Source organism: Schistocerca serialis, chromosome 1, assembly GCF_023864345.2.
Source record: "Schistocerca serialis cubense isolate TAMUIC-IGC-003099 chromosome 1, iqSchSeri2.2, whole genome shotgun sequence".
NCBI classification, from domain to species: Eukaryota; Metazoa; Arthropoda; class Insecta; order Orthoptera; family Acrididae; genus Schistocerca; species Schistocerca serialis.
This window is the reverse complement of record NC_064638.1, coordinates 514,973,541-514,996,841: the sequence shown is the minus strand read 5'-3', so window position 1 is coordinate 514,996,841 and position 23,301 is coordinate 514,973,541. Positions and strand designations below refer to the sequence as shown.

The 23,301-nt window shown below is 41.4% G+C and overlaps 1 protein-coding gene across 1 annotated transcript in view; it reads left to right on the top strand.

Annotated features, from left to right (window-relative positions):
* Nucleotides 1-7,173: 7,173 nt before the first annotated feature.
* Nucleotides 7,174-23,301, top strand: part of LOC126485041 (endothelial transcription factor GATA-2-like) — a gene marked incomplete at its 3' end in the record, with an annotated part of 640,253 nt that continues 624,125 nt past the window's right edge. The window contains exon 1 of the mRNA XM_050108680.1: nucleotides 7,174-7,339. Within this exon, the coding sequence (XP_049964637.1) occupies nucleotides 7,312-7,339 (28 nt within the window). The remainder of the gene's footprint in view (nucleotides 7,340-23,301) is intronic.

Below are 23,301 nucleotides of genomic sequence, written 5' to 3'. Positions count from 1 at the left end.
ACCAAAGTTCAGTAAGTTAATTTAGTCTGCCTCTGCAATTGATAAACTATTGACACTCCTGCTTCTTAATTTCTCATACGAGTTTTTATACGTGATATGGTAGCAAGTAGCATTTTGGATTTACATTTTTGCAATTAGGACCACTTCCTTGCCTTGGTATCTCGATGTCTGTTATTTGATGTTCCACAACATTACGTCTTTGAGATAAATTTGGTAATTTTCTTGTGCAAATAAAATCCATTTGATGGTTTCTCTTCATCCATCCATGTCATTCCAGTTGCTAACTTACGAAATGTGAACTAAATATTTTTTCCCCTTCCAAGGATATGAATGAAGTTTACTGTAGTTTATTCCCTATTTTGTACTTTCGTTGTTTAACATTGCGTATCTTGGAGAGCCATAACGTTCATACACGATTTCGAAACAACATAAACTAGACAGATTCAATGTCTAATGTATATTACGAAGGTTTTCTTCCCCCTTCTTTCTAGCTAGAACGTTGTCACAAAATTTTATTTCTTGACATGTGTCCGTGGGGAAGTATTCTACAAATTTTAACTATGGTATCCGTCTCTCCCGGTTCTCTTTTTCTCTTCTCGCACTATAAATTGTTTTAGCTGTCCATTGCCTTACTGAACTGTCATTCTGCTCTGGTTGCGTTCCTCTGGACCTCTGGTATTCAGTAGTCTTTCAGTGTAAAGCGTTTTATCATCACTAGATAGATTACCTGTGCGTCATTTACTGTAATGACCTTCTTGGAAAAAAGGTTATATTCCGTTAAAGCAATTTTAGAAAGAATTGCTCTATTTATTCGTCTACGCCTAATTTATTTTAAAACATTCAGGCACTATTATTATTCTCTGTATCCCCTTTGTTTCTTCCAAACTCACACCGTGACTAAAGCCCTGCATTGATCGCTATGGTGAACATTACTTACTGGACAGTGGTCGATACGCCTGTAACTGTTCTGCAGTGTTGTCCACTTCTGACAGTCATGCGGATGCAAGAGCTTTCATGGTACAGGTCGACTTGCATATGGCAGTTCGATCTAATTTTAAGTGTTTAAAAATTATTTACGCTATTTGAATACTTTTCATTTCATCTTCTACTGTAACAACGGCTTTTATGCCTGCTTTCTACGTAAAAGTTGACGAATAAGAGACACGCACAGTCACACAAAGCGCAAGTGAAATTCCTTTTATTGAAATATTAAGGCACCATAAATAGGACTATAAATTAAAAACGCTTCACCATTATTCCAGAGGCAACAAGTTTAACTAAAAAGTGTGATTTATTCTATCTACGGAGTGTTGGGTGGTATCGAAACTGACAAAAACAACACGGTGTAAATAAACTGTTTAAAAAATAAAGATCACTTGAAATAACAGGTGTGCTCCAAAAACAAATATAAAATCTTGATTACATATTATGTGCGATGGCAGGGATTATGACTTAACATAATGACGGATCTATTCTGATAGTTGACGTTTCTGAGAATTGATGCCACAAAAAATTTTGAACGTATCATCCACAAAAGTAACATATTTCAGTAATTGCTGCAAACATTCTGCTTGGCACAAGTTGTTATGCTTTAGCCGTCAGATCTCAAACGATGCCTTGTACAACTCGAGAGTATTGCCATTGCTTACATGGCAGTAGTCAGATTCGACGTTCGTATGAACTACGATTTTCCGATATTTATTCCATTACTAAGGCAGTCTGGTCCCTTGAAATTTTCTCTACATTACGTCGACATGATCTCAACATTGAAAAGATTGTATGAAAGTACTGTAATTTGGTCTATTTTGTTGCGATTCTTGTATGCAGGAATATTTCACTAAATTAATGGATGTGCAAGGAACAGTAAATGGTACCACGAGAATTAGCTCTTCAATTTTTTTGAGAAGTCTCTGGTAATACAGGGAATGTTCGGTTTTGTGGAATGGAGTGGCAATAAGAAAATGTTTTCATGTTTTTATTATGAAAATATTTCTCGTTAATCGTAGCAATGTATGTTCCATTGGATGAGAGAAAATAATATATTTTCTAATTAAAGATTTTATTGTTGTCACAGGATGCAATTCTGTACGATTCACGCTGAAACTTCGAGCATACGACAGTCAAAATTTTTTTTTCTTCCCTCATTGTGTTTCCACAGCACTCTCATAATTAACGTTTTCGTCACAGCTTAGTTCTTAAGCCGCACACGTTAGCAGAAACAGATGAACATCATCGACGTGTCGCAAAATTTATTTAAGATTTCTATCTTGGGTTGAAAATAATGTGACTTCTGCAAAGAAGCCACAGCAAAATACTGTATTTAGCGTAAATTGTTTAATTATTTTCGATATACCCTGATAAACTGTCAAAATTGGAGCTCTGAGCCTATGCCTTTTATGTTACGTTGGTAATTATTTCCTAAAACAATGTTGGAGTAACACCTGCTTTCAAATTATTTGTTGACTAATATTCTGTGTTTCATTTTGTGGTAGAGGAAAAGGCGGGGTACTTGACAGGTAGTATTTGGCGGAATTCTTTAGATACATATTCGATAGTTACGTCATATTTCCGGTTGAGCGCGTTGGCCGTTTAAGGAATTTAAATAGACTTCACATTGAATACGGGGTTTGCTATATAAGTTTCTAGATTTACAATGAAAGTACTTAAGCATTTCTAAATTTTCGGTATAGGTTACCAATGCCATAAAAACTCAAGGGAGCCTTGGACAAAGGCGTCCTTACACGCGGTACTACTACTAGTAACAATGCAGAACGGGTGCAGATACGTACGTGGCGACCCCTTTCTTGTTTCTAGAATGTTGTGAGCTGTTGTGTGTCTTGCACTATCCCTTCACGGTCTCAAAACACAACAGGAACGACAGACGTGATAATGAAAAAGCAGGAGTCGAATGAAATAGCAACGTCCGGAAGAATTTACAGTTCGACTCTGACCGGAGACACTAAATTGATACATTTTGTTTGAGATTTTGTTAAGATTCGATTTCAGTATTCGATTTGCTGGAAGTTTTCGCATTTGTTAAATTACACGCAGGCTGAACGAATATTGTACAGTTTATCATGCAACTGAATCAAACGTTTATTTGAGGCAATGCGTTTCATTTCGAAGCATCAACAGCAATCGAGGTGTCTTGTTACATATAACGTTTGTGTACTATTAGTATTAGGCGTCAGCTTTTTGATCCAGCGCAGAATTCAATAGATATAACTAAGTGAAACACGAAAACGATAATTTAGTGACTGGTACCGCTTTGGAATAAAGAGTTGAAGCAGTTGTAGAGGATATAGATACACGTTCGTTTGAACTGCCGTGGTAGAGGTAGTAGGATCGCTCGAGAGCATAAGTACATAGTAGTATTCGTGCGATAAGCCCGACTGATGACTCCCTTTCGATGCTGTCACCGACAGACGTAATGATATGGAAGATGATCTTAGGTGTGCTCCCTGCCCAGATTTCAGCCATACAGACCGCTATCTACTTATTTGAAAGCCTCTGTCACCATTTGTGAACACACATTAAAACTGTGCTTAATTGTTTGAATGTTTTCTTCATAATTTCACTTAGTCAGCTCACATACGTTCAATTTAATCCCTCCAAGTACCACAGGTGTCAGTATGACCCCATAAGCACATTGGAAATATATATATCCTTTGTTTTCAAAACTCTTATTTTCGTAAAATACGTGACTTCCTCCCTTGAGTCAATTATATCTTTATTCAACTGTACTTTATTCATGATTCATTACACTGAGTACCAGTTGGGGCAATATAACACCATTCTAAATTTCTTTTTGCTTTTGAATGTGTAATTTACGAAAACAGAATGATGACTGTTGCGATGAACAACTGTAATGTATGTTTTTATGTTAGTTCAGTAAAATAATGCTTATATATTCCCGGTCAGTTACTCGAGGCTTTATGGCCGCAATGGTACTCAGTGAAACGAAAGAAAATCCTGGTAGTAGGAGGGTTGAGGACGTATAAAAGATAGTCACAGAAGCGCCATATATGGAAGTCACACTCTTGTCGTAAGCTACTCACAGAAGCGCGACCACCACTTCGCGAGGCAGCTAAGCTAGACCACACTTACAGAAACGCGGATCCCGTCGCAAACCTCCTCTCTGATGTATATTTGCTTTTCGGCACCAGCCTCGACAAAGCCACTGAAATCACATGTACTTCTCATTCATCACATTCTTGATATTCAGCTAGTAGTGGATATTTTTAAATGTGGTTTTAACTTTCGAAACAATATGTACCTTCATGTCTGACGGTTCGTTTTTCCATGAGTTTTTATTATAGTTCACATCATTCGTTTCAGAGGGCGCTTTCCCTCCTACAGTGTTAAACAGCTAGATTTGTTAACCAACCGTGCTGTTTTCCTTTCATGTATTAAACCCGAAAACGCCTATCATTTGATCTATTTATCTGACATGGTTTTACCCTAGTTCATCTTCCAAAGATATATCGCTCTATTACTGTACTTGTAAGTACTGTCCGTAGATGGCCAGAAGTACGCCCTCTTACATGTACAGCACGATTCCACCACCGTCTCGTCACGTGCACGATAACACAAGACAGTCTAGTACGCCACCCCAATGCAGAGCGCGTTAAATGTTCAGGGATATTAATGAACACTTTTTCTCTTATCTTCCCCATTCTCGATACTGGAAGCAGTGACCGTGATTAAATACACGTACGATTTGTACGTAGACAACCGCCAATAGCTTTACAGTGTCTTTTTCTTGAAATTTATTGGCCCACGGCAAAATTTCGAGCTACTACATGCTCTTCTTGAAATGGCTGGTATTTACAGGCACTTCGCATTACGAAACAAGTGTAGCTAGTCGCCGGGATCGATGCGACACTGTGCACTTCCTGAAGCTGTTAAGTACAGCAGTGTACACCGATCCATTACATACCAATGTCGAAAACAGCAGTTGGGCACACTTGGTTTAACAACATTTTGCGTTTCCTGCAAATTATACAAAGTTGCAGTCATCCTAGAAATAAGATGTTCCTGTTAAAAAGTAAGTCCGTTTAAATACCTTCGGTGGCTTCAAAGCTATTTGATTGAAGAATAAATAAATCGACGAACCTGTATTTTTGGCACTTTCATTATGCAACAGCCCGTTTCCTTCTAAATGAACGTTTTCGGGTGACCGTGATCTAGGGGCTAGCGTTGCTGCCTCTGGATCACGGGGTCCCGGATTCGATTCCCGCCCGGGTTGGGAATTTTCTCTGCCCGGGGACTGGGTGTTTGTGTTGTCCTCATCGTTTCATCATCATTTGTGAGAGTGACTAGATTGGATTGTGAAAAGAAAAAATGGTCTGTGTAATAATTGTGACATTGTACGGGCGCTGATGTCCGCGCAGTTGAGCGCCCCACAAACCAATTATCATCATCATCATCATCATCATCATCACCACCACCACTGTGCACGTCGTGTCTCAGAATGAGCCTTTTAGCGCGGTTTATGGTGATCAGACATTTTCCGGTCATGACACCGGCATATTTCTGCCATTTGTTCCAATTACAAAGACTTGTGCTGATATTTTCGGTCACCAGACAATGTCCTCTTAGAAAGAAATATAGTGTGACGCACTAAAAGATCGGCCCCGGTAGCTGAGTGGTCAGCGCGACAGACTGTCAATCCTAAGGGCCCGGGTTCTATTCCCGGCTGGGTCGGAGATTTTCAGTGAGGGACTGGGTGTTGTGTTGTCCTAATCATCATCGTTTCATCCCCATCGACGCGCAAGTCGCCGAAGTGGCGTGAAATCGAAAGACTTGCATCAGGCGAGCGGTTTACCCGACGGGAGGGCCTCGTCACACGACATTATTATTATTTACGTACTAAAAGTACATGAAATATAGCTGTGGTGTTTTTTTTTTAATTTAACAGTTAAGAATAAGATTTTTAAGGAAGACTATATATATACATATATATATGATCAGTTTAAAGCAGCCACTTGGAGTATTATATTTAGAGCATCCTCGAATCCTTTGGAATTATTTATTTGTTAGTCCAGGGGTCATCTCTTTTTCATATAGGATGTGTCTCCTTAATACAACGAAAATAGTTCAGAACATACACACACAGAGAACATAAGTACATTTCCTCCACCAAAACAGTCTTGCCCTGGTTTTTGCGAGTTTATAACTAAAGTATTTCAAACCATGACGTGGCACCATACCCAGAAAAACTTTAATAACTACCACACCGGCTGCGGAAGCGTACGTACTTATCTCAATATATACGTTTTGTACGAGGGTAGGTCGAGGCCAAGCTGAAAGAGTTACCACGTCATTTGCTTGAACTGATGTAGGAAAACCTAAATAATGATGTTCGGGCAAGGCAAAGTGCATCCTCCCGAATATGCAGTCAGTGCCTTAACAACTGTACTGCCTCATTCGCCTAGTCCCTGGTTCAGAATGTTACTTCAAATGGTTCAAATGGCTCTGCGCACTATGGGACTTAACTGTTGTGGTCATCAGTCCCCTACAACTTAGAACTACTTAAACCTAACTAACCTAAGGACATCACACACATCCATGCCCGAGGCAGGATTCGAACCTGCGACCTTAGCGGTCGCGCGGTTCCAGACTGTAGCGCCTAGAGCCGCTCTCCGGCGGGCAATGTTACTCCATTCGCCTGTGATTCCTAGACTGCGGATACGTTGCTGTGCCACTTGCATACCTTCCACTCTGTTCCGAAAACTGACTCCAGGCCAGTAAACATGACCCACTGCACGTCTTCATAGTTTCCATGCAGTCTGTTATTAAAATCATGGGCTAAAGAGTTTGTGCAGGATGTAAGGTAGTGTAAAGGTTCGTGTGGCGTGGTTGTGTGCGTGGTGAGTCAGTAGTGGTGCGCGTGCGCTGACGCCGCTCGTGTTCCACAGGTCGGCAGCGGCAGCAGCAACAGCAGCAGCAGAGGGTGGAAGCCGGCAGTCGGCCGCGATGATGCGCGCCTGAGCGCCGAGCAGCGCCGCGCAGCGCCAGGGCTCCGCCATGGACATGACGGCGAGCGAGGCGGGCCACCAGCACCACCGCTGGTACGAGGCGCCGGCGCCGCGCTTCGGCCACCAGGTGTCGCCCGGCGGCGGCGGGGGCGGCGACGACGCGGGGGCGGGCGGCGGGCCGGCGGGCGCCGTGGACGCGGCCGGCAACCTGCTGGGCGGCGCCGAGGACCCCGCCGCCGCCGCGGCCGTCGCCGAGCACGTGTCCTCCTTCCTGCACCACCACCCGGGGCTCGCCGACGGCTCGCACCACCGCAGATACTACCACCAGCAGATGCACTCGCCCTACACCGCCTCCCACGGTGAGTCGCGCCGCGTCTGCCGTCTCCACGCGACAGTGTCAACCTGTGTACTCGCCCAACCACGCACACGTCTCACTCCGAAACTCTTTTTGTGTCTCGGTGTACCCAGGTGACGCTGACCGAATCAGATTAGAAAATTATACACCGAAAATAGTGGAAGAGTTTTGCTACGAGGGCTATCCACAAAGTACATTACGTTTTGGAATTAAAAATAAATAAAGTATTGGAAATTTTTTTTATTATATACAAATGAAAGCCACAGTTAAATACTACCTTTCTACATAGTTGCCATTTAAATTAAGGCACTTATCGTAGCGATGGACGAGCTTGGAAATTCCTTCGTCGTAAAATTCGGCCACCTGCGCCTTCAACCACGTGGTTACCTCTTCTTTTGGGACAGAAAAGGTGTGATTTTTGTAGATTTCCTGGAAAGAGGCACTACAATAAACTCTCAAAGGTACTGCCAAACTCTGCACAACCTCAGAAGAGCGATAAAAAACAAGCGCAGCGGAAAGTGGGGCTCAAAGATCTTGCTGATTCACGACAACGCCCGGGCCCACACGGCAAATGCCACTCGTGAAGTTCTCGAATCTTTTAAGTGGGGGTTGTTTCCTCATCCGCCGTACAGTCCCGACCTGGCACCGAGCGACTTCCACTTATTCCCAGCAATGAAGAATTGGTTGGCTATGCAGCGTTTTGATGACGACGCACAGCTTCAAGAAGAGGTAACCACGTGGTTGAAGGCGCAGGCGGCCGAATTTTACGACGAAGGAATTTCCAAGCTCGTCCATCGCTACGATAAGTGCCTTAATTTAAATGGCAGCTATGTAGAAAAGTAGTATTGAAGTGTGGCTTTCATCTGTATATAATAAAAAAATTCCAATCCTTTATTTATTTTTAATTCCAAAACGTAATGTACTTTGTGGATAGCCCTCGTATTTCAGCAGCAAACTGGCGACGTTCGAAGTGGAGGTGATACACAACGTACACGGGCAATGAATGACAAGAGCAGCACGATAATTCTTCGTGTTTTGAAATTAGTCTCGCAGAATTTTTTAAATGACATGTGCGCCGTAGAATGCGATATTATAACAGTTACTCCTGTTGCGTTTTCGCCCGCGTCATTCTCAAGCGGTAATCTGTAACCAGTATATGCAGTGAAGTCAGACATTCTACTGACAAAAATCATACGTCCTTCACAGTACATCTACGAAAAATCTGGATTGAGCCTTAAGAGCCGGCCGGAGTGGCCGAGCGGTTCTAGGTGCTACAGTCTGGAACCGCGCGACCGCAACGGTCGCAGGTGGAATCCTGCCTCGGGCATGGATGTGTGTGATCTCCTCAGATTAGTTAGGTTTAAGTAATTCTTAGTTCTAGGGGACTGGTGACCTCAGAAGTTAAGTCTCATAGTGCTCAGAGCCATTTGAACCATTTCTGAGCCTTAAGAATCAACACACGAGTACCTTTTCTTAATTCTGAGTCCAAATATTTCGTGGATGAACTCTGAAACAAGTATGCTTTATGTCAGTGTAATGTCGAACTTTGTATATAGACTGCAGTTTACCCCTTGGAAACGATGTAACGTCCAAACTACAATAGTAAGAAGTACAGTCGATAGCGAACAACATGTCGTTAAAAAATAATAAACAAGAAAACAGTTTCTGAAAAAGATATATTTGTCAACATTGAATATAGATTAAAGTTTTAGGAAGTCTTTTCTGAAAGAATTTTGTTTTTGGAGTGTCGCCTTGTACGGAAGTGAAACGTCGACGATTAGCAGTTCAGACATGGAGGAAACAGAAGTGTTTGAAATGCGACGCTGCACAAGAACGTTGAATATGACATACGTAGATCGAATAACTAATGACGGGGTGCTGAATCGAATTGGGGAAGAAATAAATTTGTGGCGCTAATTGACTAAAAGAAAGGGTCAGTCGGTAGGACACAGCATTACGCACCAAAAAATCGTTTGCTTGCTATTTGAAGGAAGTATGTGAGCTAAAAATGGCAGAGTGTGACCAAAGTTTGAATACAGTAAGTAGCTTCTGATGAATGTAGTTTGCCGTATCTGTGCAGAGATGAAGAGGCCAGCGTAGGGGGGGAGGGGGGGGGGCTGCAGAAAACCGTCTTCTGGCTGATGACCACAAAAACAACAATAATATACCCAAAAAGGCAACGGCAAAAAATAATTGCGGGCGCAGATTTCCGTGGTCGTCATTTTCAGCAGAACTTTCCTGTGAATATGACTGCTGCTTTAGGTTATGTACCAACGTTTCGCCCTTTCGTGCAAGTAGTCGAAATGGTATGCTGTATAATATGACGTCGCGAAAGTTTTAATTGTGGATTATTGCTGGAGAACGCAACCAGCCGAAACTACTTTTAAAAATGTTTACTTTAATGCCGTGACCAGATTCTGGCTGTCATGGTCATCTTCAGGACGCTACACTTGTTTAATTAGGGTATTACATTTATCAGAACCATGTCGTCCGCTCAGTTGTTGCATAAGAATGTTTGAGAAGATAGCGGGCCTTTAAATACTGTGGGGATGACTTGGATAATACAGAAAAACATAACAATGCGCATGCAGTTGATTATGCATTGAATGTGAGGGTTATACGTACTAAACTTTGTTGTAGTCAATAGCGTTTTGTTACGTTGGGGTCATTAGGCATTTGTGGGTCGATTCACGAAGTGTTTAATTTTAAACAGAACACACGTACTACACAAACAACTGCCTCACACAAGCACTTCACAGCATTCCTTTTGTCACTTTCCGCCTCACACATGTGCTTTACACGTAAAGTGACGCTAACTTTTCAAACATTGTTATGAATTACGTTGCTGCTGATGAATTAATGATGTAATTAACCAAGTGTGGCCATTCGAATATGGGCATGATAGGCCGAAAAGCGGCCATGCATTAAAATAAAACTCTTTAAAAAGTATTTGTGACTGCATTCTCCACTATCAACGCATAATTCAAAAACAGCCAAGGTGGTAAATAAGGTCTAGCAAGGGTAAAATAACAAAAATTTTACTAACGAAAATGATTGTTTTTGTGGTTTACCCTCATCTCTATGAGTAAGTGAGACCTTTCGTACGGTTCGTATAATAAAATAAAATCTTCTCTATAACAACTTGGTTTCAAGGCTGCTGCTTCGGCCTGAATAGCATTTGAGTATTCATAATATTTTGCAATGATGTAGGTAACACGTGTCGTATACAGACTTACATTTATTTAGTGGCGAAACGAGATGGAAATACGAGCGCGCTTCTCTGCTTGACGGCGGTCAGAGAACAAAATCTTCTTCCGTTTCATGACAAGCGAGAATGACTAATGACTCAGCAGCAGAGATGTATTTTGCTCATGTTAGCGACTAATCGTTTGAAAAAGAGACGGGAACGAAAAGGAAGGAAGAAATAGCTCTGTATTACAACCACCAAACCGAATATACTGCATCATGTCGCTAGTAGTGGATGTATCGTATTACATTAGACACACGCTTTTCGTTTCATTTATTTTTAATACACCATAAATGCCGATTTTTTTACGATCGTTTGTTGGGCGTTCGCAGCAACTGGTGACGTCTAGAGTAATAAACAATTATATGTACGACCAAAACGAGACCATTCGGTTGTACTAACTAGTCCTGAACAAATACAGCACTGCACGCACGCAACATTCTAACACAAAAATCCACTACTGACGTTGTTTAATAACTAAGTGGAGTGGAACACGTGTGACTAACAGTGAACTGTCACTTGTTTAATCGCGTAGACGAGTCTGACATTCAAGTGCAATCACTACGGATTTTAGCCAACGAGCCGCTGTATACGGAGATAAGCATACGCTTCGTAGAACTAGATTTATTTTTTTTAATCATCCGCGACGAATTACGTCTGTATGTGATCTTTGTAGGCAGTACGATAATCGCTATTCATAGAACGCCGGTGTTATTTCCAGCCATTTACATTTTGTTATCAACACAGTGAGTTGCGTTGAAATTACACAAGTCCGATAAAATTACGAAGAGCCGAGCTATTGTTGTGGCTGTAAATTAGAGATGGTTATACGATTAATGGTCGAAGAACTGTATGAAATGTATCGCTGATGGCGTTATATGTCCAGTGGTAGCGAATTAAATGCCATTTCTTTTTACCTGGGCGGGTGTGAGTGATGAGCAACTAGATAAAGATGTCTCCAGTTTAACTTTCTTAATGTGGTTTACATTTCTTCAACGTAAAGAGAGTTTTTTGTTCACATTCTATTGTTTTTCATGGAAAACCTTATTTGCACATATCAGATAGTGCCATCTGCAGAAAGTGGAACGAGAGTTGTCTAAAATACGAGGATCGACGAGAAAAAATGCCACATGATACGTATATTGTCACATTGGTCAGAGGTTACAAGTCCGTAAATTTTAGATAGTCAGAAATAACTCCAAGGTTGTTTTGTAGCTGTACTAAAATTCCTTCTGTTTATGTGTTACACCAAGTACCGTAAACGCGTAGTTAAATACAAACTCCTGGCCAAGAATGTTCTAAATAAAGCATGCATATATCTGTTGCTACTCTAATATATTTGTTTTCGCGCGTTTTGTTTCTCACATCTCGTAGAAAATACAATGATCGTCGTGTAGACCGATACCAATTCTCATACGACAGCTGCTTGTTGGTAGCACTGAGGATAAGCCGATGTACACATTTACACAGTTTGGCGCTGTAGCAAGTGCATCATAGATCTTGCTAACAGGAGTGCTTGTTGTGATATGAGTTTCGAAAATAAATAATTTCACGCTGTGTATAATTCTTGGGAGCATTTTAAAGCGCTTCCGTCCAATAATTGTTTCTAACAAAAATTACCTTTACCAGGATACGATATTTTACTTGACAGGGGAGGTGCACTTCAGTGTGATAAGATTAGTTCAAAATTAATGCGGTACATCCACAGTCCCATTTCTGGTAATGGTTTGTAACTTTTGTTGTGGCAGTGCGTGCAGAATGAGGAAAAACCCTTTTTTGGAAACAATATCTGATCACCAACATAGCTCGAAGGAAGCAAACGTTGCTTACGACAAACTGTACATGTTCCCGCAGATTTCTGAATATCTTTTGATGTGATCGAAAATACAGTAATTTTATGTGCGTCGTATGAACTCGGAAAAGGCATTTCGTGTAATGCCTTGGAAATATATTTTTTAACAGCTGCAAATAAGGGTAACTTGCTTTTTTTTGCAGTGTCTACCATTTAGATTCGCACCTTTTTGTAGACTGAAACCTGTTCGACGAACTTAGTAACTCCGGAAGAGAGTTTTACGTAATAAATACAATTCCTTTATGACGTCCGCTGCTACACAGCTGCTGATGTACCTGTGGCATCATTTACACTTCCTCGTTATATGTGCACTATATTTTCAAATTATCGCTTACCTTATCGGTACGGCATCATTATCTATTTTGGATATTTCTAGTTAAAAGATGTTTTTAATCCGCTAAAGTATCACATACGTCAGCAGTAAAAAGTAGTAGAAATTGTACAATATTACTCTTCAAGAAACAATGGCTAAAGGCACTATTGTTCAACTGCACTTTGAAGTATGTTAAGGAACCGTTGATTTTCAGATGACCCACCGAGGACAGGTCACATCAAAACATAAAAATTTGTCCGGAAACAAATTTAATTTCGCAGGGTACAATTTCTCCATGAAGTAATACAGGTTTCAGCTGATACCCACTTCACGTTCATCTCTAATGCGAGACGGCGAAGGACTCACCCGTAACCTCTGTAATCAACTCGGCAAATGTCTATTGCATGTCGTGCAGACTCGAGAATAATCAAAGAGGGCCCCGAACATAGTCGTTACTTTTAGTTGTTGCAATCAGTCGAATTGCCTGGTCTGCATGTGCCAGCCTCACCACGTATTAAGAGCTGTTCCCGCGGCCTACCGCACGGTGGGAGGCTTTGGTGGGAGAGCTCGCCAAGCGGCATGCAGTGCTATCGCTTGCGAAACTAAACCCACCGGGAATTGTAGATGCAGCACTTCATTGAACGTATTACGCTGCACGTCTCAGTTACGTCACTGGAAAGCATTGCCAACCTAGTGACGTGGAAAAATGTGTCCTGTACGTACCAAGCATATTTTATTCAGATAATTGTGTCTGTTAGGCGGCAACGTTGATAGAATTGCTTTCTTAATCTTAGTGTGTGACTTTTTGTCGTCATAAAGAGAGCGAGTAACATTAGATAAAAACACTGTGCGTGTTATGAAAAAGGCGGAAGGTGAACGTACTTAGTTCTTTGCGATTGTATAATTACAGTATCTGTCACCATCTGCGAGTGGCTACCGGTGACTGCTTATTACAAGAAACTTCTGTTACGACACACATAGTTTTGGCACCGTGCCAGTATATATCTTCATTCACAGGTATCGCAAAGTCCGAGGGTCAGCAGCCTTCACCACCAGCTGACTTATATGCCGCAAACTGCTAACTATACTTCAAATTTACCCAGTGTCTTACGCCGTGCCCGAAGTGGCACCATAAGAAACCTGTTCTAGTGGTAACTGGCTGCGTTAGGCAAACTGTCTTCAGCAACACGTATCGCATGAGGGGGCGAGAATCTGGAACTAGCCAGAATGCATTACGCTGGTAACAAGTGTGAAAAAGATTTGTTTTTACACTGCATTAGACAACAGAAGAGGGACGTGCATAAATGAAATCTGCGAGTAAGCGTTCTATTTGACTCTTCTACGGAAGACGTATTACCGCTGATTGAATATGCCGGTGCGGGGACAGCTTTGCAGTGATGAAAATGGCCCCATGGACACAAACTCCTACCGATCCATTGAACTGCAGTGAATGCCGAAATTGTGTACCGATGTAGATGCTGAGTCCATATTCGAAGAGCGAGATCAAATCCACGTCCAGCGGTTATGGTTCACACACACACACACACACACACACACACACACACACACACACACACACACATATATATATATATATATATATATATATATATATATATATATATATATATATATATTCCCGAGGGAGGACTCGAACCTCCGACAGGAGGGGGGGGGGGGGCGGGGGGAGCCGTGCGAATTGTGGCAAGGCGCCTTATATCGCGCGGCTACACTCCGCGGGGCAGCAACTGCTAAAATTCTACAAGACCGCATGTTATATCTGAATAGAATAGGTCGTTGCAAGTGATTTAAGCTATACTGCTCATTTATGTGATGTTGTGATCTTGTACTGCCACTTCGTAGAAAGCGTGTTTTCAGAGGATTGAGTTAGCAAAATATAAAGTAAAACACGTGTCTCCTGTTTTACCGATTTTGCTTTGATATTTAAATGTTCACGAATAGAAACAACGGTGCTATGTGAGCTGTCGCAGTACAAAGTCCATAGATCTAGTTTAGTATAATAGGAGGAGTCGATGTTATTTCATGCATTAAAACGCACTTTTGGGAACGACGGCAGTGTATAAGGTGACGTGGAATCCATGTACTAAGTCAGCACCGACTAAAAGTTGAAGAATGAAAGTGACTGTTCACTACATTATCTAGATCATATATTCAGAAAATTTATCTCACTCTGAGGAGTATAAAGTCTCCTGCAACAATAACCACAGCTGCCAAATTTTATGATTATCGCGAAGATACGTAGAAGTCTGTTTGAACAGCACTGAAGAGGTTAACAAGCACTTGGAAGACCGAGTCTCTTACAGCGTTTCAGATTACGAAACGTATTTAATACTGTTCAGCTAATTCATTTCTAAAAACTGTCCTCAGATTCTTTTTATCTAGAGATGCTTAAAAGGAAAATTTCGTGTGTCTAAGTCTGCGAATAGCAGGTCTGTACTAAGTTGGCGAATACGACGCCGTGTTAGGAAGTTGCACTTCCCCTTAGCTGAGGCAGTTGCATTGCACCATGCATTAGTGGTGCAGTTCTCGTTCAGGACTCGTGCTAACAGCTCCACCGGAAAGGAAACGGCCGGTTGGCGTACTGTGCGTCAGCGAACGCGCTCGCGCCTTTGTTCCGACACCTCGACTTTCTTGTAAAAGTGCGCTTCACAGCATAGCGTAACCAGCTTGCTGCACGTGGCACTAGCATAACTTACGGCAGTTAACGTAGAACACCTAATTTTCATTAATTATTTATTTATTTGTATTAATCGACAACGTGTGGCTTTAAAACGAATTAAACTATCGATTTTGTTATGCGGATGAAACCACAAAAATAATTCCGTACACGTATTATGTGCTGAAATCACTTCGATCGTCGAATTACATTTTTGTTTTTCTGGTGCTATTCATTAATTCTTTTGTAAACAGATTTATTTCATTTTTAAATATGGTGTACGCTATCGTCACGTTGGTTTGATTTATGGCAGAAATTTGCGAGGGCGATTGCCCAATTTAGTCTGTTTGACTAATCGCTGACATTTTGTTTTAGGCAACCAAGTCGGGAGCGTTTGTTATGTAGCAGCTGGCAGCAATTTGTGAAGCGTAGGATTAAAAATCTTTACAAATTATAACGCCGAATTGCTGTGTCCTCTCCGTAGCGGCCTTCACAGCAAAAGAAGAACAGTCCGTCGTTATCGAGGAAGGCTGTTGGTCAACTCACAGAGACGCTCTTGATGCAAGAATCTCTTGATAATCGGTTATCTGAAGTGGCGTCAGCGGCTTGCGCACGTCTTCCGGACTTCAGTTAGATGCAGGTGTTCGTTTTATAATAATTCAGTTTCTGCAGAATCTAGAAGAAAAACGAAAGCGGATGAAAAATCAGGTGGCGATCGATCACTACTCATTCGTTTCTAGATAGAATCGTATGGAAATTACTTTAAATTTTGCTATTAGTAATACTGGAGCTGTAGGTTGTCTATGTTTACAGGTAGGGTATTATTCGATTTCATCCAACAAAACAGGTTTGTTCTCAGTTATGTCAGCGATAGAACACCGTCTTAACTAGGGTTTTTGCTTTGTTGTACAGCAAACTTTGCGAATGGTGCGAGATTAGAGTGTTTTACTAAAATGCAGAATCATGTAACAGGCAGAATGCGACTTCATATATGCCGAACGTAATTTTAAACTGAAACAGACAGGAAGGTGCAGTAGATGTAACGTAAGATAACGATATGATGAAACGTATCATACTGTAACGATTAAGTTCGGACTATGTGGTGGCTCTTCGACCACTAGTGTAGGATGGTCAGGAAAGTATTTTATTGTGATTGCTAGCACCGTCTCTCACACAGTCCGCTCATGGCCGCTTTCTGTTGGCGAGCAAAAAATTGCTTCAACTCGGTTACAAATAATTGTAACAGTATCCTTTGAGTCGAAATACGAGCAACTGTATACTAGCAACAAAGAATTTTATTTAACAATGTTATACCATTCCCACATGTTCGCTCCAGGATTTTCCCGTTTTTGTGTGGCTGTAATGAGATAGTGAAGTATTTTCTTGTATTGTACTCGACATTCGTGCAGATAAATGCCGAAAGATTGGATTACTCAAGCTAAATTGCTCAGATACATGGCGTACCATCTGAGATAGCTTAGTAAGACTTCACATTCACGAGAGAACAAAAACATAGCGTCACAACAGTTCTGTCAATGTTTTTTTCTTATTTTCTTCATTGGTAAAGTGTTTAATTTTGGACTGTTCCTAAGTTTTGTTGTGCCCGCTTACCGTGTGTTTAAATTTAATAGTGGGGTGGAGGTGTGACATTGGAGTATACACTTTCCTCAGCTATTAAGGTGCTAGAGTAAACATATAAAATTCTCTGCGGGTATTCATAATTTCTGTAGGTCTACGAAAAACAATTTTCTATTCCGTTTGTGAAAATCTTTGCTGCCCCACTGGAAAAAAAGATAGATGTTTCCTAGGGGTCAATTTGCCCTTTTATTGTATCTGTTATCCCTCGACAGTAAATGTGAAGCCAAAGTATCGACAGCGGTGATGTACCTCGAGGGGCGGCAGTAATATCTGGAGTTAATTCTTTAGCGCTAATGAGGTCAATGTAAAAGTGATTGACCGTTTCTATTCTGAACATGATTGTATAATAAAAAGTAAATTGAATGGCTAAGAATATCACTCCTTTATAAAATATTCTACCAAGAACTGACGGAACAGCCAGTCAATCAATGGCTAAGTGTTTCAGCAAAGTTAGTACTCTCTCTGACGAACTAATGATTATTGTAATAGAAATTATTAAATCGATGGCAACATCCTGTTTACGCTATCGCATCAAGCACATGAGAATAGGAAGACTCCAATGCTATGCGCAGACTTCCTGCGATCTTTCCTGAGTCTGAATTGTTCAGATTCACACACTCCACGGTTTCAATAGAGATGCCACTGAGATGAATGTGAATTTACCCATGCCAGATAAGCTTATGACATTAGATTAAAGGATGAAGTATGTGGACAGCTTCATATCCGTAAGCTTTCGCCTCAGACTTTCAAACGAATTTCGTATTGTAGTTATTGTGTTGTACTATAAGTTTCTGTGCAACGTACAAGTAAAATCGTGGAAAGAAGTTAGTGGTTCAGAATACCCAATTCTTTAAAACGCTTATGTCGATTAAACGTGTCAAATTTGGTATACCATAGTTATTGGAGCAAACGTGATATACACGGCGTGTATTAATCTGTCGATTATTTCTATCTTCGGGTAAGCACGGGACATATTATGACTTTGTAAAGAGTACTCTATGCGCTAGTCTCAGCGTTCGGTTTTTCTTATCATCTCTATTTAATGTTAACAGGAATAATATCTTTCCGTCACTAACCTCTGATCGTTTAAAGCAGATATTCACACTGTGTTCCCTTCTTAGCTGTGGTAATCCAGTACTTTCACTTGACACTGGGGCATTGTGTACACAGCAAACAGTGCCCCATCTCTGAAATACGGCACCCTGGGAATCCTCACACGAATGATCTGCGAGTCCGTCAACCTTCTCTGATTATGTCGCAGACGGTGGGCATTCTGTCTTGTTTACCGTCCGTCTTTCAATATACGTCACAAGCCCCGATGCCCGTGCGTTGTAGTTGCAGAAGTTCTCCAAAATGATGTTTAGGGATTGACTCTGCCCATTATCATATCCTAGTCTCATCACGTTCCTGTTTTAGCGGTTGCGGAAGGTCGGCTAGAAAGACAACAAACTGAAATTCAAAAGCTAATTTCTAATGTCTGTTATGACCTTGTTTTCTGTAACTCTTTGTCTTCCGACATTTTTGTGTCTAATAGATCGGCTATAAGTGAGGGAGTGAAGTGCAGCACTGCACAAGACACTTGAATGGTATTGGGCAGGAGGGAAGATCGAAAAGAACCGTCTCTGGTTGGGTTTTCGTTGGTTACGAAATGTTCTTGCGATAGTCTATATGGGAACTGCCTGGCTGATTCGCTCTCCTTTCTTCCACTGTTAATATTGTTCCGATTGTATTAACCACTTTGCCGGCAGGACACTAATATTCAAAAAATAATTTCACCTCTCAGATGTTTTTTTACTCCTTAGTTGACATTTTAGATTATTCGCTGAAGGCAGAAAAATAGCTTGATGTATTCCCCCTTACTAACACTGTTAGGCAGCGCTATCTGAAATAATTAGTTTTACTGCTGCTGTGTCTGATGGGAAGCTGACGTGCTTCCATACAATGCTTTTTCCAATATTTTCGTTTCGGAAGTCACGCAGTAAACAAATTCCAGAGGTTGTGTGGCAGTTTTTGAGATCAATTTTCTGACGGTAATGTTAGAGCATCAAGCGTCGATCGTATTTATTGCACGACGCATTATTTAATTAACAAACCGCTTCCAAAGATCGTCTTAACAGTACTTCTTCCACTGTTTCCCATGTAATATATGCGTGTATTAAAGCCGGCCGACGGAGTGGCCGTGCGGTTCTAGGCGCTACAGTCTGGAGCCGAGCGACCGCTACGGTCGCAGGTTCGAATCCTGCCCCGGGCATGGATGTGTGTGATGTCCTTAGGTTAGTTAGGTTTAAGTAGTTCTAAGTTCTAGGGGACTGATGACCTTAGAAGTTAAGTCTCATAGTGCTCAGAGCCATTTTTTTGCGTGTATTAAAGTTTATTCAGTGGAAAGAATATATATTAAGCGAAAGACTGCCTTACAGAATAAACTTGGGCAGAAATTTCCGAAAGAACGTGAAATAATAAATCAATTCTTATAACACGTTGCTTTCTTTCGAAAGTCTGAGCGCATGCCACTACTCATGTAGATCAAATATTTTGTTCGCAGCTTACTCATTTTATCAGTTGCTGATGGATATTTCCACAGCAGTCAAAGAAATTGTATTAATGGCAACTCCCACAGTATTTATTTGCAGTTAAACGAGAGGCTAAAAGTTAGCCAAGCGAAAATGTTATCTAAATGCAATAGCAGTTGTTACGTTTTCGTGAGTATCGCTTTGATCAATAAAGGCCGTTAACTGAAGCAGCACTTTTTTCGACTCCTGGTAGTATGTTCCCTGTGTGTTATACAATATATGTTTTCGCTTCCTCCATTAAATATGTCATCCGGACGGTTTCGTACGTACATGTTACACACAGTCTGTGAGTTACCCAAGTCCTCTTACTATCCCTAGGATACACACAGACGCAGTTCGTTCTTGAGCTTCAAGCGCAGATGGTATGTTACTCACTCGATAATTTTTCGTCGAAAACATAGCGCTATCGGGCTCGGACAGGTCTGTCTGTCACATCCGATATTCATACACAAATACGTCCGTCCAATCCCTGTCACATACAAAAGTTTCACAAATTACTGCCAGATTAAATTCATAAATTTGTTTATGCTGGTAATTTAAGCTACGTCCCCCTCCTCCTCTCCCCATACTTTTTTTTTTTATCCGCACAGATTCGAAGTCGTGCATTTAGTCAGCTTTCCTCGTTTTTTCACCCCGTCCTGCAAATATGCCTCGTTGCCAAACAAAAGCGAAACACAGTGAGCACAAATATATAAATAAACACACCGAATGTCCTACCGGGGCAGTGTTTCGCAAAGTTCATTGTAGATTCTACCCCTCGACGCGAATTAAAAACATGAAATACAGCCCGGCGCGATCTGGATGTGACACGCGTGGGCGGCAAAAGAGAAGAGCTGCGGCGACAAACATCGCCCAGCTTTATCGTATTTTGCGATATCGGACGCTGTCGCTCTCGGCGTAGTTGTAAACGAGCCGACAATCGTGGCTAATTTCGTTTATTTCTTCTACAAAACGATTAACAGGAGCGTAAAATATCTTGTTGAATACGCAGCACTGTTCGCCACTGGATATTTGTGAAAAGTTTGAGAGGGACTGAGACCAACTGCACTGGCGAATAAGAGGGTAAAAAGAGCCATAGGTTAACTTCATTATCACTGATAACTAATCAACGATTTACGGTAGAGTACCGTCTTCAGTGTCGCTGTAACGTGTTAGCCGTCAGAAGCAAACGTGATCTTAGTTATAGGGACGTTAACTTACTTCATTATTAGTGACCAGAGGATAATTGCGAGGATGAAAACTACAATGCGTGTTACAGGAGATGAGTAAATATATAGGGAGACAGTTCACAATAAATCAGTTCCAGCGAAATTTTGTTCTGTTTTTCATAGGTCTAAGTTACATCGGCTGATGGTAGCCCCATGAAAAACAGTGTCTCTTTATACTTGGCGTTACAGTGGTTGGTGATGTAGCCTTTACTAACAAAATGCTCGGAGATGTCGAACAGACTGAGATTTCCCTGCGTTTGGAAGAGTCTCCTTTAGCTGCAGGACTGGGAGCATTCTTTCACTATGACGAAGCCCTGCGAATAATTTAAGACGTTGCGCGTCGTTTATTCATTAGCCACCAGCGCCCTATTGTTTCATTCGTCATATTTTTATAGGAATTTGCCTTTATAACTAAATCTGTAGCTCAAGTGTTGGTCGCAAGCTTTACTAAAATTGCTACACACTCAGTATGAATAAGAGAGGACGTCCAAAAACGTACGCGCGTTTTTGGATAGAAAGTGAAGAATGCAATGAAATCGTTAGAAGGACGTTTAGCTAAAGCTTTTAAATTATTATTTTTCGGTGCTATAAGTACTCCATTAAGTTATTTTTATACACTGCCATTTTAATGGTACAATGAAACAGTTTTATCTCCAGATACATGGCGATTTCCGTGAAATCTTCTCGAGGAATGCAGGGGGTTGACAGATTAATTATACAAAAGTAACCTTTAAGTGTGAGAAGGTAAGTAACTTATAGAAACGTTTGATACGGCAGTGAATGCAATACATCTTCAAGGTTTATTTCAAATGTTCAGCCGGCCGGGGTGACCGAGCGGTTCTAGGCGCTACTGTCTGGAACCGTGCGACCGCTACGGTCGCAGGTTCGAATCCTGCCTCGGGGATGGATGTGTGTGATGTCCTTAGGTTAGTTAGGTGTACGTAGTTCTAAGTTCTAGGGGACTGTTGACCTTAAATTTTAAGTCCCATAGTGCTCAGAGCCATTTGAACCACTCAAATGTTGAGCCGCTATTTACGTAACACGACAAGTGCCTCATCTGTAATCAGTTTCCTACCTGAATAAGCAAGTCTTGATGTGTCGTGGCAACTGATTCTGTTATCGGTTGTCTCAGCTCGCCGACGTTTCCCAGCGGCTGAGGAACAAATACTCTGTCCTTAACGTATCCCCGTACACAGAAGTCCACTGCGGTTAAATCAAGTGATCGTGATGGCTAGGATATTGTTGCACCACGTCCAATCCAAATCGGAATAATCCCGCTTAGATGCGCGACAACTTCACGATGATGACGCGATGGCGCGCCATCTTGCTGGGAAATAAATTCTGTGCCCGTATCCTGCTGTAACAGAGGCATTGATGATGTTCAAGCATGTCCATGTACGATATTCCATTTACAGTTCGCTCGACTAAAAAGAAAATACAGTAAATCTTGTTACAGCTTACAGCGCAAAAAAACACTTACCTTAGGCGAGTCCTGTATATGTTCGATGATGTGGTGGAGTTTCTGCTCACCTCATATCTGAACATTGTGCCGATCCACTTTACCGCATGTATGGAACGTGGCTTCGTCACTGAACACAATTTTATTTAAAAAAATCATCTTCAGTCTGCATTTTCTTAAACATTTCTGTACAAAACTCGGCTCGTTTATCTCTGTCACTTCCTCTTAAAGCTTCCAACAGTAATAGTAGACGTATTCCTTTGTGAGCTGGCACGTTTAGTTGATTCACTCCGAATGTAGACGACCGAACTTGTTCAAGAGCTGCTCCAGATACGGCAGGCCGACACTGACCAGGCGTCCAATGTGATACACAGTCAGTTTCGGCGAAACGATTGTACCGATTAATAGTAGTTTGTCTCTGAGGCGGTGATTTGCGATATTTAGTCCCGAATTGTCTCTGGACTGCAGTAGCGGATTTGGATTCATGAAACCATAAACACAGTGCGAGTGCTCTGCACTTGTTATATGACTCCATGATGACTCTTGGAATCACTCATTCGTGCATACTATCTAGCGGGAACGTAGGGTACTAACAGTTTAGACGGGAATGAGACTTGATGACATACTGCATTCAGCGCTATATCAAACATTTCCGGAAGATGTTTACCATTTTCAGTAAGAAAGGTTACTTCTGTATAACTAATTTATAAACACCATGGGCACGGAATCATATTGACGCGTATATAGGCTACTGCTTCCTATTAAAGCACCTGTAAACTATTAATAATATGGCGGTCTGGCAAACCGCACTCTAATTTTCCAGCAAGACAGCTATACTTACGTTGTTGAGCAATTATTATTACGAGCAGCGTAGACGTTGTGATTGCAGACATCTCACTGCCTTGTCGTTGCTACCGAAAATGCTAATTTGCACCAAGTAAATTGTTCAAGTAAAAAAAAAAAAAAATCTGTAGTCTTGATAATTCCATCTCGTCCATTGAT